This window comes from Elephas maximus, chromosome 13 (assembly GCF_024166365.1).
Source record: "Elephas maximus indicus isolate mEleMax1 chromosome 13, mEleMax1 primary haplotype, whole genome shotgun sequence".
NCBI lineage: Eukaryota > Metazoa > Chordata > Mammalia > Proboscidea > Elephantidae > Elephas > Elephas maximus.
In genome coordinates this window covers 27,293,691-27,309,436 of record NC_064831.1, presented here as the reverse complement: position 1 = coordinate 27,309,436, position 15,746 = coordinate 27,293,691, and the positions used below count along the sequence as shown (strand labels likewise).

The following is a 15,746-nucleotide window of genomic DNA, read 5'->3' as shown; positions in this document are numbered from 1 at the left end:
GTCGGATGACTGGTAGTGTTCATGGAAACTGACTGGGGACAAGCCTCTTTTTGTCCATCCTACTTACACTTCACATCAGAAGGATGGAAACTTAAAAATGCAAAACATGGGACCTTGAAACAGAGGGCTTAAGAGCCAGGAAATAGGCAATTAACTATTCAACATTAATAGCGGTTAAGACGAATCAATGCTGTCTTGAGTAATAATAATAAATAAAGCATTGCTGAAGTCCTTCTGACCTGATGTCTGCTGGAAATTACTCAAGATATTTACTCATATTCTTAGTAAAAGAAGCTATGAATCAATAAGTGCGCTGGCATAAAGAAGTGAGTCTCCCTTGATCTCTGGCTACACATTCCCCCTAAAACAATTACCCATCAAATGCTCACTACCCAAGCTGGGTTGTTTATCAAAATTTTGAGTTCTTACTGTACAGTACAATTGAAGTCAATAGACTTTCATAGGGAGGCATTTTCCTATTCCATCTGCAAACACATTTTAATAAATAACTGGTGAGATGGGGAACAGATCTGCAGCCTGCTGTGTGTTTATGTTTTTATCGGCAACACTCTATTTGTAGATGTTATACTACATAGTGAAACACATTATATTGTCTTAGGTTTTTGACTGATGGGTTTTTATTCTCCAGTGTACTGATGAGAATGAGAAAGTGATTAAATTCCAAGCTATAATAAAAAATAATGTATCTAACTATGACTTAGTTATTAGGGATTCTAGTCTATTTTCACTAGAACATGAAAATAAAACTGAAAACACCAACAGGTAAATTTAATTGCCCTAAATGATCCTAACAGAGTAGGCTATATTAACTTAAGATACTTTAAAAAAAAATTTTTTTTTTGTTAGAACAAAGCTCATTATTTAAAATTCATCTAAGGAATCATTATGAAATACTACCTGCATCGTTCAAATCATTGGACCAATTTTGACCACATTATATTTCTAATTCTCTGGGTAGAATTAGCATATAGTAGTGCTAAAGACCAATAAGCAACATCATGATAAATGCAGAAAGTACTAAAGTCGTCAAGGATTTTATTTACTTGAATCCACAATCAATGCCCATGGAAGCAGCAGTCAAGGTATCAAATGACGTGTTACACTGGGCAAATCTGCTGCAAAAGACCTCTTTACAGTGTTAAAAAGTAAAGACATCACTTTGAAGACTAAGGTGCACCTGACCCAAGCCATGATATTTTCACTCACCTCATGTGCATGTGAAAGCTGGACAATGAATACGGAAGACCAAAAAAGAATTGATGCCTTTGAATTATGGAGTTGGTGAAGAATATTGAATATATCATGGACTGTCAGAAGAATAAACAAATCTGTCCTGGAAGAAGTACAACCAGAATGGTCCATAGAAGGAAGGATGGTTAGACTTCATCTTATGTACTTTGGACATGGTATCAGGAGGTACCACTTCCTGGAGAAGGACATCATTGCTTGGCGAAGTAGAGGGTCAGTGAAAAAGAGGGATACCCTCAACAAGATGGACTGACACAGTGGCTGCTGTAACAAGGGACTCAAATAGCAACAACTGTGAGGATGGCGTAGGACTGGGCAGCGTTTCGTTCTGTTGTATGCAGGGTCACCATGAGTGGGAACTGACATGATACCTAATGACAACAGTGCTAAAGTCAACACATAAACAACAACGATAAACCTGTTGGTATTTTACTAGGATTGCATTAGATTTGTAAATTAAGTCAGGGTTGCATTAGATTTGTAAATTAAGTGTGCTACTATTTGAGAAATGATATTATCATGTTGAGCGCTTCTATTCACCATTTTCTCAAGCCTTCATTTGTGTCCTTCAGGAACGTTCTAAAGTTTTCTTTATATCAGTCTTGTTCATTTTTTAAGTTTACTCCTAAACTTACTCCTTTTCTCCTATCTTTAAATAGCTCACTTTGGGTCCCATGTGCCTCTCTACCAAGTGTTGATTCTAAACTTTACACGAAAAAATTAGCAAACAAGGATACTTAGAAATACTCTAAGAATTATGAAGGAAGGCTAATCCAACCACTTATAAAAATGTATAAACTCCTAATAATTAAAGTGTACTACTGGAATATGCACAATGAGACTGACGAATGAAACAGAAAGTCTAAAATCAGACCCAAAAAGACACGGGAATATATCATATGATAAACATAGCATCCACACTGGTAAGTAAAAGATGGACTATTCTAGAAAAGATGCCTTTGGAAAAATTAAAGTTGGAATCACGTTTCCCACCATATATCAGGATAAATTCTAAATAGAGTATCACAAAATTAAAATCATAAAGTTACTATAAGTAAAAATGGGGACCTTTCTTTAACATCAAATCATGGAGAAGGGGCTTTCAACTACACCTGAGAATTAAAAACCATAAGCAAAAAAATTGATAAATATTATACTAAAAATAAAATTCTACATAGCACAAAGTGCCGTAAGCAATGTTAAAAGACCGACATATATTAGGAAAAATACACGCAGCCATTATTTGATAAGGTAATTTTTCTAATATATAAAAAAGCGTCTAGAAATAAATAAGAACAGCAACCCAATAGAAAACCAGGCAAAGTCTATAAACTGGCAGTTTACAGAAGAAAAGAAATACAAATGACTGTTAACAAATGAAAAGATACTCAGTGTCAGTCTAACCAGAGAAATGCAAATCAGAGAAACCCTGGACACAACTAAGAGATAGGCATGAATTAAAAAAAAAAAAAAAGTTTGGTAACAAACTCTATTGAATAGACTGTGGGGAAATTCTCTCCCATATCAATTGCAAAATTATACAACCCCTATGTAAGGCATTTCTGGTAATAGCTATCAAAATTTACAATACATATACCTCTAACCCAGCGATTCCACTCTAGAAATTTATCTTACTATATTCTGTACATGTGCAGAAAGACTACACAGAGTTACTTACTGAGATTTCTTAGTAAAAGCAAATAATGAAGATATTTACCTGATAGCAGACAGGTAAATAAGTCATGGCAAGTCCATATGATAGAGTAGTATGCACTGTTGAGGAGGCTCTATATATACCAATAAGGAAACACCCCCAAGATGTACTGTCAGGTGAAAAAAAGGTGAAGAGCAGTGTATATTATAAACCCATTGCTGTCGGGTCAATTGCAACTCATAGCAACTCTATAGGACAGAGCAGGGCTTCCCTATAGGGTTTCCAAGGAGCCCCTGGTAGATTTGAACTGCCAACCTTTTTGGTTAGCAGCCATAGCTCTTAACCACTATGCCACCAGGGTTTCCAGTGTATATATAGTGTGCTACTATATATACAAAAGAGGACAAAAAAAATTCATATTTGTTTCTAGAAGCACTAACTATAGTGGCTTCTTATTTGGGTAGGAAGGTAGAAATTAAGTGATTGGGCAGCAAGGGTGGCAGACTTTTTCACTATACATAATTTCATACTTTTCACCATGTATAATTTTACACTTTTAGATTAATGAATCATGTGAATGTGTTGCCTGTTAATGGGAAATACCTATTTATATGAATTTATAACTTGCTCAAGTTAATAAAATGAACATTTACATTGATAATCTAAAATGGAAAATAGCATTTTTCTTTACATTAATGAAATGTAACTATAAACATAAAAGTGCAGGAGAAAGATGTGGCAGTCTGCTTCCGTAAAGATTTACAGCCTTGAAAACCCTACAGGGTAGTTCTACTCTGTCCTTGAGGGTCGCTGAGTCTGAATTGACTCGATGGCAGTAGACAGCAGGCAGTATAAATATAAGTACACTGAAACAAACAAAAACTCTAAGTCCAGCTTTACTCAGCTTTCCTCCCAAACCTCATACCTGCTCTTTTTTCATTAAAAAATACCTAAATAAGACTTTCTCCTTGGGGTCATAAGAAAGACTGAAAGAGAATAAAGAAGGGAATAACTTTTCACCATTAAATTCAATGTTGTAACATATTATCGCTGAGTTCCACCTAAAATCATCTGGCAAACCCTAAGTAGTATAATTGTTTGCTTTCTACGCTTTCAGACGTGAGTCACTGCAAAGGAAAAATAGGCATGACTGCTAAGTGACCAAACGTGGGGACTCAGGGAGGGAGGATGTTATGACTTCGAAGTTTTAAGTCTGAGTGCTTGAGGAAACAGCAGACGCATTCACAGAAACGAGTAAACTAGGAGAAGATACGATACGTACAGGAGGGGAGCATTAATTCAACAGGCAGCTTCTAGGTATAAACAACCAGTGGACACAAGGCTAACAGAACTGGAATTAGAGGCAGAAAAGATAGGTATTGAAATACAGATATGAAATATCACATGAAGCTAAGACCTCTTCTTGTGAAAGGGAAGTGATCTCTATGGAGAAAATGAAGATTAAAAAAGATTTAAGATTAAAAATAAATTTCAGAAAACTTCTGAAGAAGATTAAAAATAATAATAATAAAACAATAACCAATGAAATGGAATAGGTCACAAAGATAAGATTTCAGATGGCATGGTTCTAAAGAATGGCAGAATTTTAAGAAAGAATACTTAGAATTCTTCCTAAGACTTGCAAGAAGAAAAACAACAAATGAGAAAGTGTGTGTGTGTTTGTGTTTAGAATTTAGCAGAGGGAGAGTCTGAAGACTGAATGAGAGGATAAATTAGAGTGAAAGTCTGTGGGAGGGACACGATGTAGGCTCTTAAGTAACTTTTATCAACACCGAGCATTTTGGAAACCCTGGTGGTATACTGGTTAGGTGCTATCTATGGCTGCTAACCAAAAGGTCAGCAGTTCAAATCCACCAGGCACTCCTTGGAAACTCTGTGGGGCAGTTCTACTCTGTCTTTTAGGGTCGCTATGAGTTGGAATCAACAATGGGTTTGGTTTTTTGGTTAGCATACTGCTTATCTAAGAAAAGGTTCACTATTCAATAGTTGATTAGCCTGATGAATGACCAGTATAAAAGCTAAAGGAGATCTGTAAAGATATAAAACAGAAGAGCATTAAAAAAACGATACTTACCAACCATCTTTCATACTCATCAAGAGCTTGCTTATCTTTATCTTTTTTCTCAGCTCTTTTCAGTTCTTCCTTTTTTTTCTCATTTATTTTTTCTTTTTCCTTTTGCTTGAAAAATGCTTCCTTTTTTTCGATCCTATTTAGGATAGTATAAAATACTAGAAAGTTATAGAAGATACAGTAAAGATTCCCTAATTAATCTTCGGCAATAACGAGATTAAAATGTATTAGTACACTTCAAGGAAATCAGCTCTAGTGAAGTCTGAAGTGTTATTAGTTTAAAATCTATCAAAATAGTTATTATTTTGGATTACCATTTTTCAACTGCCGTCAAGTTATCTTTCTTTTTCTCAGCAACAGTTTCCTCCTCTTTCTGCTTCTTTGCTCTTTCATATTCTTTTTCCTTTTTACTTTTCTCTTTAAGATACTCCATCTTTTTCTCCTTCCATTTCTCAAAAGCCTAAAAAAACTCAGAATGGTTTTCTTATTTACTGCCGTAAATTTTCCTTTTTACTTATTTTATAATATTCACTATGAAGGACAAAAATACAGCTGATCACTAATACAGATTTTAAATGTTTAGAAATAATTCTTAAGAAAAATATTCAAAACTCTTGAATACCTGTAATGCTTCTCCTTTCCTCACAGCATTTTCCTCTTCAGTTTTCTTCTTGCTTTTCTCCTCGAGCCTCTGTTTTGCAGCCATTTTCTTGGCTTCCTTTCCTTTCATAGCCTTCCAAGCTTCAAATGATGCTAATGCTTCTTCTCTCTTAGCCACTCTTTTCTATTTTGGAAAAATAATTGGCACATCTGTACGTGTACATTAGCATACATACACATAGACAATATACATAGATACCACATTTATCTTTAATCACCTTGACATTCATAATTAAGAAATTATGTTTCAAAACAAATAATTTATTTAGAATGATTTGGACAAGATGATTTATAAAACAGGTCATCTGAATTATCCATTGTATTTTAAGGTGCCTTTTAAAAAAGCATTTTTCAGTTATTGCTCTACTGCATTTGTGAGAAGAAAATCAACTATTTCTTGTTTACAAGTGTACTAAGCAAATGTTATGAAAATAAACTGTAATAAGATGAGTGATACTATGAAATGTTCCATAATAAAATATTTAGGAAAAAGAAAAATATCAGGGAAGTTACAGGCATCTAAGGTAAGTTAGAGTAAGCTAAACTGGCCAAATTCCCACAGCTAGTGCAGATCTTTTGCTTGAACTCTAGTACTGGCTGACATCAAGGCATCAGATTCTTCCTACTCACAAATATTCCAAATGTTTAAAGCATCTACTGTACTGGAAAACATGCAGGTTACTGTATAGCAAGCAAGCATGTTGTTTTACTTACTTCAATATCTAATTCCATAAACTTCTCTATTTGCTGCATAATACTGTTCAACATCAAATGAGATAAAACATTACAGAGATAAATCAGTATAGAAGTAAAATACTACCTACCTCACGGAGTTATGAGGTTAAACAAGAAGGCTGACAACACTGACCAGAGCAGTGCAATGCTACCAATGTGGTAACAGGAACAGGTATGGAGGCACATCCCATGTGGGGCTGTCCCACACGGTACTGACTCACAGTGCCGCTCACTGTGGGAATCTTTCTTTCTAAGTCCATTTTGGCAATGAACAGAACAATGAATGTTTTTTTTCACAGCCTTTATTTTTACTGTACTTCAGAAGGCTTACAGAACAAACTAGCTTCTCATTAAACAGTTAGTACACATATTGTTTTATGACATTGGTTAACAACCCCGCGACATGTCAACATTTTCCCTTCTCGACCTTGGGTCCCTATTACCAGTTTTCCTGTTCTCTCCTGCCTTCTAGTCCTTGCCCCGGACTGATGTACACCTTTAGTCTCATTTTGTTTTATGGGGCTGCCCAATCTTTGGCCGAAGTGACTTCATTACTGAGCTAAAAGGGTGTTTGGGGGCCATACTCTCGGGGTTTCTCCAGTCTCTGTCAGGCTAGTAAGTCTGGTCTTTTTTTGTGAGTTAGAATTTTGTTCTACATTTTTCTCCAGCTCTGTCCAGAACCCTCTACTATGATCCTTGTCAGAGCAGTCAGTGGTGGTAGCTGGGCACCATCTAGTTGTACTAGACTCAGTTTGGTGGAGGCTGTGGTAGATGTGGTCCATTAGTCCTTTAGACTACTCTTTCCCTTGTATCTTTAGTTTTCTTCATTCTTCCTTGTTCCCAAAGGGGTGACACCAGTGGAGTATCTTATATGGCCACTCACAGGCTTTTAAGACGCCAGACACTATTCATCAAAATAAAATGCAGAACATTTTCTTTATAAACTACGTTATGCCACTTCAGCTAGATGTTCTCTGACACCATGGTCCCCACAGCCCTCATCATGGCCTTTATTTTTGAAGATGGGTGAGATCTGAGCATGTCTGCAGGCTACCAGGCAGAGGTTAGAGGAAGAGACTGAAAGTGCAGATGAGAATGAAACAAGGCTACAGCTCTCATCAGTGGGAAAGGGTATGGGATCAAGAGCGCAGGTTGGGGTTGATCTTAAAAGTAAAGATAAAATTCAAGACAGAAAAGAGGAAAACAAAAGCTGGTGTCTGAGGAGCTTTTATACTCTTGGCCAAGTTGTAAATGCGGTCAAGTCTCAAGAGTGATCTCTGAAACACCTGCAACTGGGAACAGAAACATCAACAGCTCAAATGCATCAAGTGCTTCTTATGTGCCAGTCATATAATCTATATGCTACACTTGTATTTCTTCGCATAATCCTCACAACAACCCTATAGATAGGTACTTTTTCACAGATGATGAAACTGAGAAATAAAGGTTAAGTTACTTGCTCAAAGTTACATACTGAGGTCTTAAACTAAATAATAGTTACAAAAAATTTCTGGAGCAGCAATGTATTCTCAGATGTAGACTTAGATGATAATTTGGGGGCAAAGGAAATTAGCATGGTTGATCAGACCACCCCACCTCCTGCCCCAGCTTTACTTGGTAGTCCTTTGTCAAACAGAGGAAAAGCATCAGGGGCAGAAAAATGGTTGTTTGGAAAGTGTGATATTACTGCAGAAAGTAATTTAACTTGAGAAAGTCTGTAAAAGCATAGATGAAGTGACTAATAATGATATTAAGAATGGATTAGAACAGCGAAGCCACGCAGTTGATGGACGTAAAGCAGAAAAGGTTAAAGAGATGGAAGTCGCGATGACAGTTAATAAGTCCGCACTCTCCTGAACAATCCATGCTGGTTCAAACTGATCTTAGGGAGCTCAACGCAAATTCTCAGCCATTTCAGGTTTCCATTTCTTAGTGTCTTGGCCAACGTGGAGTTAAACAGCTTCTATCAGCACATGCATCTCATCCCAGGCTAGCCCCATATTTAACCAAATCCTTTCTGGGTAGGCCTAAACTTGCCTCTAGGGTACACAAATTTCTCCTAGTTCAAAACCTTTTTTTCATAATTTCTGGAGGTGCCTCAGTATAATAAATGACAGGAAATTAAGATGGCTGGTAATGTTATTAAAATAATAGCTTCATAATCAGTAATGCTAAAGAAAAAATATAAATGTGTGTTTTTATGTAAAAAAGCTGTATTTATATCAAACTAAAAATTTATAAAGTAACAGAGAAATAAAAATCAGAAACCAATTCTTTCATATGCAAGTTATTCTGCCATATAAAAACAGTTGATTTAGAAACATTAAATATTCATAGATATTTTACTGACATAAAAGTTCACAATCTGTTTTACTTCTATATTTCATAATACCTGTTCATTTTGGATCCTTAGGTTTTCACTTTCAATCCTTTTGATTCTGTGCATTTCATATAAATACACATTTTTCTTTTCTAACCAGTCCTGTGAGAACAAAAAAAGCATTATGATATTAAACATTTGAATTCTTATCTACCTTTGAAATACCTGGTTAAAACTTCAAAAAAGAATTTACAAATTCTAAATAAACTAGTATAATTTCTCTTTTTTCTGATAGGATTCTAAATATATAAAGATAAGTGCTAATTAAGAAAATTATATGTATGCTATTCTGTTAGTATTAACAACAGCCTTCAAAAGTCAAATGTAATGCTTAAATACATTAACAATTTCTCTCTGAAATCCTCATGTAACATTTTCTAAAATGTACTATTCCGTATAGAAAAAAATGCCAAATAATGCCTTTTTGAGGGATAGTGGAAGACTATATAAAAGGACTAGTAAAATCCTTTCCTGTATAAGCCCAAATAAAGCCCAAATACAAAGTCTTTGGCAAGGAAAAATTTACAAACTTTTTTCATTATAATACAAACTTCAAGGAAAAAAAACCCTGTACACTTTTAACATTTTTTGCTTTTATATTTTTATAAACTACAGTGACATATTTTCTTTCTTTAAAAACATCTGTAATCTCATTTACACCAAATGAAGAAGTAAATAAATTAGTAAAAAAGGCTTTGGATTGCTCATGTATTACAAAGGAAGATCTTCAATAAAATTAAGTATTAACCATCATCCCTGATAACACTACTTTATTCTGTGGGAAACCGGTTGTCTTCCTTATTAGTTTTTCTGCTTTTCCTTTTTTAAATATGTTCATTTCTACCTGATAAACAGCTGCCCTTATATCATCCGCTTTGTCAGGCTCTCTGCTCTGGTTCTGTGAGAGCTTTTGGTCCAAGACTTTCAAAGTCCCTAAATAGTGAGAAGAGGTAGCTGTCGACTGAGTTTGCCTTATAGATCCAGGTTTCTTTAAAAATGCAGAGGTCATTAACCTGAAAAGATCCAAGTAAATAAAGACCAAACGTTACAACTGCATTCTGCAGAACGGAGATCCATTAGAATCGGCAACTACTACATCTGGAAAACTGCATTCTAATCTAATTTATTATAATTATCTTAAAAATGGTGTAAAGAGTACAGTCTTTTCTTAGGATACAAAAAGTCCCTATTCAACATCATTTAAATTATGTGCTTTAAAATGATTTCTTCTGTTTAGATACTTGTAATTAGAACATTTTTTAAAAACATGGACCACATCTCAAGTTAACTGGAAAAGTAATATTAATGAAGTGAAGTTTAATCATTCTTTTAGTAATCTTGTTGCATTTTTTTACATGAACAATTCTAAATATAAAGTTGGAAAGAAGAGTAACCTCTATTTCAGGGGTCAGTGGGAAAATCTGGCCCACCATCTGTTTCTGTAAATGAAGTTATGCTGCAACACAGCCATGTCCATTCATTTACATACTGCCAATGGCTGCCTTCCCCCAACGGCAGAGTTCACTAGTTACAACAGAGACTGTATGGCCCAAACTCTGCTCTACTTGATTAAAAGTAATTCGATTAATGAGAATTTTAAAAATTCAGGTTTTGATTAGCATTTATCACCAGTGATTAGCGTACATTATCACCAGTGTAGATAAAACTATCAATTGTTATCATAAACAAACTTAGTCCATAGAACCGGAGGGTTTTAAGTACCTTTTCTCCCCACTTTTCAGAAAAGGATTAGACTGTCTATGACTATAAAATAAAAAACAATACTCATGAGGAATATGATTTTTAGTTCAATCAGATACATGAGACCAAAGGGGCGGCTCCAGTCCGGAGGCAAGATGAGAAGGCATGAAGGGGCAGGAACTGGTTGGATGGACATGGGAAATACGGGGTGGAAAGGGGGAGTGGCCTGTCACATTGTAGGGATTGCAACTAATGTCACATAACAATATGTGTATAAATTTTTGTATGAGAAATTAACTTGAGCTGTAAACTTTCACCTAAAGCACAATTTAAAAAAAAGTACATTTTCTCATGTACTTAGTAAATGTAAAATGCTGGACTTAAGCTTCATTACTGTATCTATAAAAAACCAGAAAACAAAACCTGTTGCCTTTGAGTCAATTCCAACTCATAGCGACCCTATAGGACAGAGTAGAAGTGTCCCATGGGGTTTCCAAGAATCGGCTGGTGGATTCTATCCACTGATCTTTTGGTTAGCAGCCATAGCTCTTAACCACTACGCCACCAGGGTTTCCGCTATACTACAGCACCAGGAAAAAAACAGGACAAAGGAGCTCTATTACAAGAGCAGCGCAGAGTATGAGGAATCCCTACTCATTGCCATTAGGGGAGAAGAAAAATATCCCTGAAGAATGAAGATTCTGGAGATGAAAAGGTACTGCATAAACATTCCACGTATTTAAACAAACAACCAGTTAGAGACAACCATTTTACTAATTCCTTCTTTATAAAAAAAATATAATTAAGTGAGGGGTTTTATCATAAGTATCTCATTAATCTCATGAGATAGAAATGATAAAAAAAAAAAAAACCAAGCACCACCTGTTACGGATTGCATTGTGTCCCCCCAAAATGTGTATCAATTTGGCTAGGCCATGATTCCCAGTATTGTGTGACTGCCCACCATTTTGTTATCTGATGTGACGTTCCTGTATGTTGTAAATCCTAACCTCTACGATGTTAATGAGACAGGATTAGCGGCAATTATGTTGATGAGGCAGGACTCAATCTACGAGATTAGGTTGTGTCTTAAATCAATCTCTTTTGATATAGAAGAGAGAAGAGATCAGAGAGACATGGGGACCTCATACCGCCAAGAAAGCAGCACCAGAAGCAGAGTGCCTCCTCTGGATTTGGGGTCCTTGCGCCTGAGAAGCTCCTAGACCAGGGGAAGATTGATGACAAGGACCTTGCTCCATGGCCAACAGAGAGAGAATGCCTTCCCCTGAAGCTGGCACCCTGAATTAGGACTTCTAGCCTACTGGGCTCTGAGAGAATAAATTTCTCTTTGTTAAAGCCATTTGCTTGTGGTATTTCTGTTTCTGCAGCACTAGATAACTAAGACAACACCAAATGGAATTTACTTCACAAAAGCTAAATTTACAACCAGCTTTGCTAGAAAGAAAACACAAATGAGAGAGACTGATAACTTGATTACCTGCCAGATGCGCTGGATGCTCTGTTATTTGTTGAGTTTTTATTCTTTATATTTCTATCTTCAATTATTTTCTATTAAATAGAAAAAGTCATAGATGGATCATTCATAATAATTATTACAGGTTTAGAGACCAGACTGTCAGTAAACCAGCAGTTTTTAAGCAATTAATGCGGGTTAATCACAGTAGGCACTAGGAAAAAAAAATCAGTGAATAAAATGCCCTGAAAGATACTAAATATCACAGAAGATCAACAGGTAATAAAGTCATAAACAGATGTGACCCCCGAGGAGGTAAACTAGGGCACAGTAACAGTCTGGAGCGGGGTCTGAGGACTGCTTCAATGAGCATGATCAGAGAAGGTCCCTGAGGGGCTGGCTTCAGAGCTGAGACACAAATCATGCACAGACAGGGGCTGTATGGAAGTCTGCAGAAAGGAAGAAAGATCTCAGAAGGGAAAGCACTTGGTACTTTTTGAGAAAGAGAAGGAGGTCATTGGTTCTGAAGCAGAGTAAACATGGAGGAGAAGGGAAAAAATACATGGGCAGAAAAGAACCAGGTCAGATCTTTAGGCAAGGGCAAGGAGTCTGGATTTTATTGCTGTGACGAGAAACCAACAAACAGACTTTAGCAGGGGAATGACTAGATTTATACTTAAAAAAAAGATCACTCAGTAGAAAGTGAGAACAAAGCCAAAGAACTAGTCCAAAGTTTTATGTTCTCGTTTGTTATATATTACTTACCTGTTCTAATTTACAACTATCTCTTTTAGAGACTTCTAAAGTACGGTCCATGATTTCCAAAATAATCTTTTAAGAGGCCCTTCCTACAAGAACTTTGAAAACCTTCCCACAACATTTTCACTTTACAGGGACAGGTGGGCGTTGGTATTAAGGTGAGAAAACACATCCCTAACCTGGCAGTAGTTTTTTCCTAAGGAGATTCACTAAGGATGATACACACAGAACATGGCTTAATGACCCATCTCTATAAACTTTAATATAAGGCTAATATTTGACACTATAAAAGTCCTGCTCAACACATTTTCAGCTAGCAGTGCTGTCTTCCCCAAATAATGAGTACACAGAGCTGCTAGCTAACTACAGGGTAAGAGATAAAGACTAAAGTCAAGAGAGATAAAGGTTAAAAATGCATATACCACACATTTTAAAAGTATAGTATTCTTGGACAATATAGTGTAGGGTCAAGTAATCCCACATACTATAAACCTGGTTCTCAAGACGCTATTATTATACAAGGTCATAACAATTACCTGATTATAATGATCACCCTGTTCACCTATTTTAAAAAAAAGTATGGATTTTGATAATTATTAAAGGTTTTTATTAAAGTTGTTAAAATGTTGTAAAATGGCATCCAAAAGAATAACTATCACTAATTAAAACCTCAGATATTGTTCCAGATACCTGCATTTTTATAATATGGAAGCCTATAGAGCCCTATACACTTGTAGGAATGTGCTCCTAAAATATTTAAAATACATTATGAAAACATACCTCTGATAATTTTTAACAAAACATTAAAAACTCATTGCTGTTGAGTCGATTCCAATTCGTAGAGACCCTATGGATAGAGTAGACCTGCCCCATAGGGTTTCCAAGGAGTGGCTGGTGGATTTGAACTGCTGACCTTTTGGTTAGCAGCCGAGCTCTTAACCACTACACCACCAGTGCTGGTTCCACTACATTCACTCCAAATCTTTCCTGAAGTTAAAATTCTATTGAATTATGTAAAATGCATTTGACAATATAATATCTGCAGATGGGTTTCTGCAGGTAATTTAGACATACATAAAATGGAAGACAAAATATTTAAAAATTCTATTTCAAGTTTTAAGCTATGTAACAAAAGGTATAAATTTATATAAATACCTTTGCAGATTCCGTTGCACCGACAGCTGTCAGGACACTCTGAGATTTAAATAGCAGTGGATCAGGTGTTAAGTCATCACCTATCATCAGTTCAGCTTCCTCCTTTTCTCCTTCAAGGGCATCAGCAGTCGCTGGGCTTTGCTTGGGTTTCTCAAGTGCAGAAGGAACAAAGTCTATCAAAAATGAATTCTCTTTGTTTTCTTTTGATTTCGAGGAATCACAGTTTTCAGTGAATTCTTCATTCTGATCTATTTTGAGATAGAGTAACAACATTAAAATTCCCTTCTGATTTAATCAGGTAACAAATTCACTTGTTTTCCTTGCCACGAGGACTGTCTATAATCCATTTTGTCTTGCACAATAAGACATAAAGAAAACCATCACATTAAACTCCAGTTTTTTGCAACTGTGATCCACAAGAGAAAATTGCAACAGTTAATCTACTGAAGCATTTGATATATCTAATAAAAAAAAATTTTTTTTTTTTATTATAGCACTTTAATAAATAGAGTATAGTAACTATCCAAAAACAAAGATGCATCAAAAGACCTTGTTGATGTATAAACCAAGTACGTTAAGACAGCAAAATCTGTTCTGTATAAAGCCTTGTTCCTTAGCGGGAACGATGGGTGGTATAAGTGGGCGGCATACCATCTCTATGCCACTCCAGTTACTAGCAGTGCAGTTAACAGAATTGTACAGACGCAGAGAATTCATGCAACTGTAGAAGGGTGCAGCCCCTGGAAGTTCCATCCCCACACGTGAGGCAGTGCCGCCTCCTGTACCTACAGGGACGGCAAGAATAGGCCCATTACTCACCCGTTCAGCACTCCCGGGCCTGGCAGGAGAAATTTAGTTTTATTTTTACAGGATCGCTTCTATTATTCTGACTCTACCACACTGTGTAATGCTCAACAGAAGTTAAACAGTGTTTTTGTATGGATCTCCAACTTTCCGTTCTACTAGGACCCACCTCTTGGCCAACCCTGTAACTTCACTGACAAATATTTCAGTCCCACTGCTTTCATTACAGCCATTTTGTGTGAACTCTTTCTGAGGTAAGCTAGATTTAAAACAACTTTTTTGTTACAATTATACATTCCCATCTCAGAGAATACTCATGACATAAAATATCATTATTGGATTCTTGACTGCTGTTAATAAATCTATTCAGTAAAAAGAACAAGGACTTTGGTGCCAAAGGTTCAAACTGTGGCTCCACCACTGACCTTGGGTATGTTTCCCAATCTCTCTGCACTTCAGCTTTTCTCGTCTGCAAAATGACAGAAATTATACTACATTGTAAGCACTTAATAAATGTTAGTTACACGCCCTGGTTTTAGAAACAGCTATGCCTTTCACTTCTCAATAAGCTACAAGTCATAGCTCTCGGGAACGAAAAAATGCTAACAACTCAAGCCTGACACTTACTACGTGCTTACTATGCTACTGTTTTCAGCACTGTACATGCATGAACCCATTTAGTTCTCACGACAACCTGTATGGTAGGTTACTCTTAACATCCCCAGTTTAAAGGTTAACATATAGGTTCAGGGAAGTTATTTTGCTCATGTAGTTGTGTGTGGACTCAAATCCAGCTTAGTCTTACTCTAAAAGTCCTTCTAACCATTATGTTGTACTACAGATTGCTACACTAACCCATAACCAAAAACCAAACCAAACCCATTGCCATCCAGTTGATTCCGACTTACAGAGACCCTATAGGACACAGCAGAACTGCCCCATAGGGTTTCTAAGGAGTGGCTCGTGGATTTGAACTGCCAACCTTTTGGTTAGCTGGTGAGCTCTTAACCACTGTGCCACCAGGGCTCCACATTAACCCATACATAATAATAATTTGGGGCCC

General features: G+C 36.3%; 1 protein-coding gene across 4 annotated transcripts in view; it reads right to left on the bottom strand.

The window, feature by feature from the left end:
- The window catches only part of MAP9 (microtubule associated protein 9), a 34,240-nt gene that overhangs the window by 3,479 nt on the left and 15,015 nt on the right, over window positions 1-15,746 (bottom strand). For 2 of the 4 annotated variants that reach the window (XM_049905264.1, XM_049905265.1), the window contains exons 7-13: window positions 13,880-14,127; window positions 11,990-12,060; window positions 9,635-9,803; window positions 8,803-8,892; window positions 5,638-5,799; window positions 5,330-5,475; window positions 5,019-5,151 (exon numbers count right to left, since the gene is read on the bottom strand). In XM_049905264.1, the coding sequence (XP_049761221.1) occupies window positions 5,019-5,151; window positions 5,330-5,475; window positions 5,638-5,799; window positions 8,803-8,892; window positions 9,635-9,803; window positions 11,990-12,060; window positions 13,880-14,127 (1,019 nt within the window). Of the gene's footprint in view, window positions 1-1,227; window positions 5,152-5,329; window positions 5,476-5,637; window positions 5,800-8,802; window positions 8,893-9,634; window positions 9,804-11,989; window positions 12,061-13,879; window positions 14,128-15,746 lie in introns of those variants that run through there. The other 2 variants (XR_007519824.1, XM_049905266.1) reach the window with 2 other exon arrangements.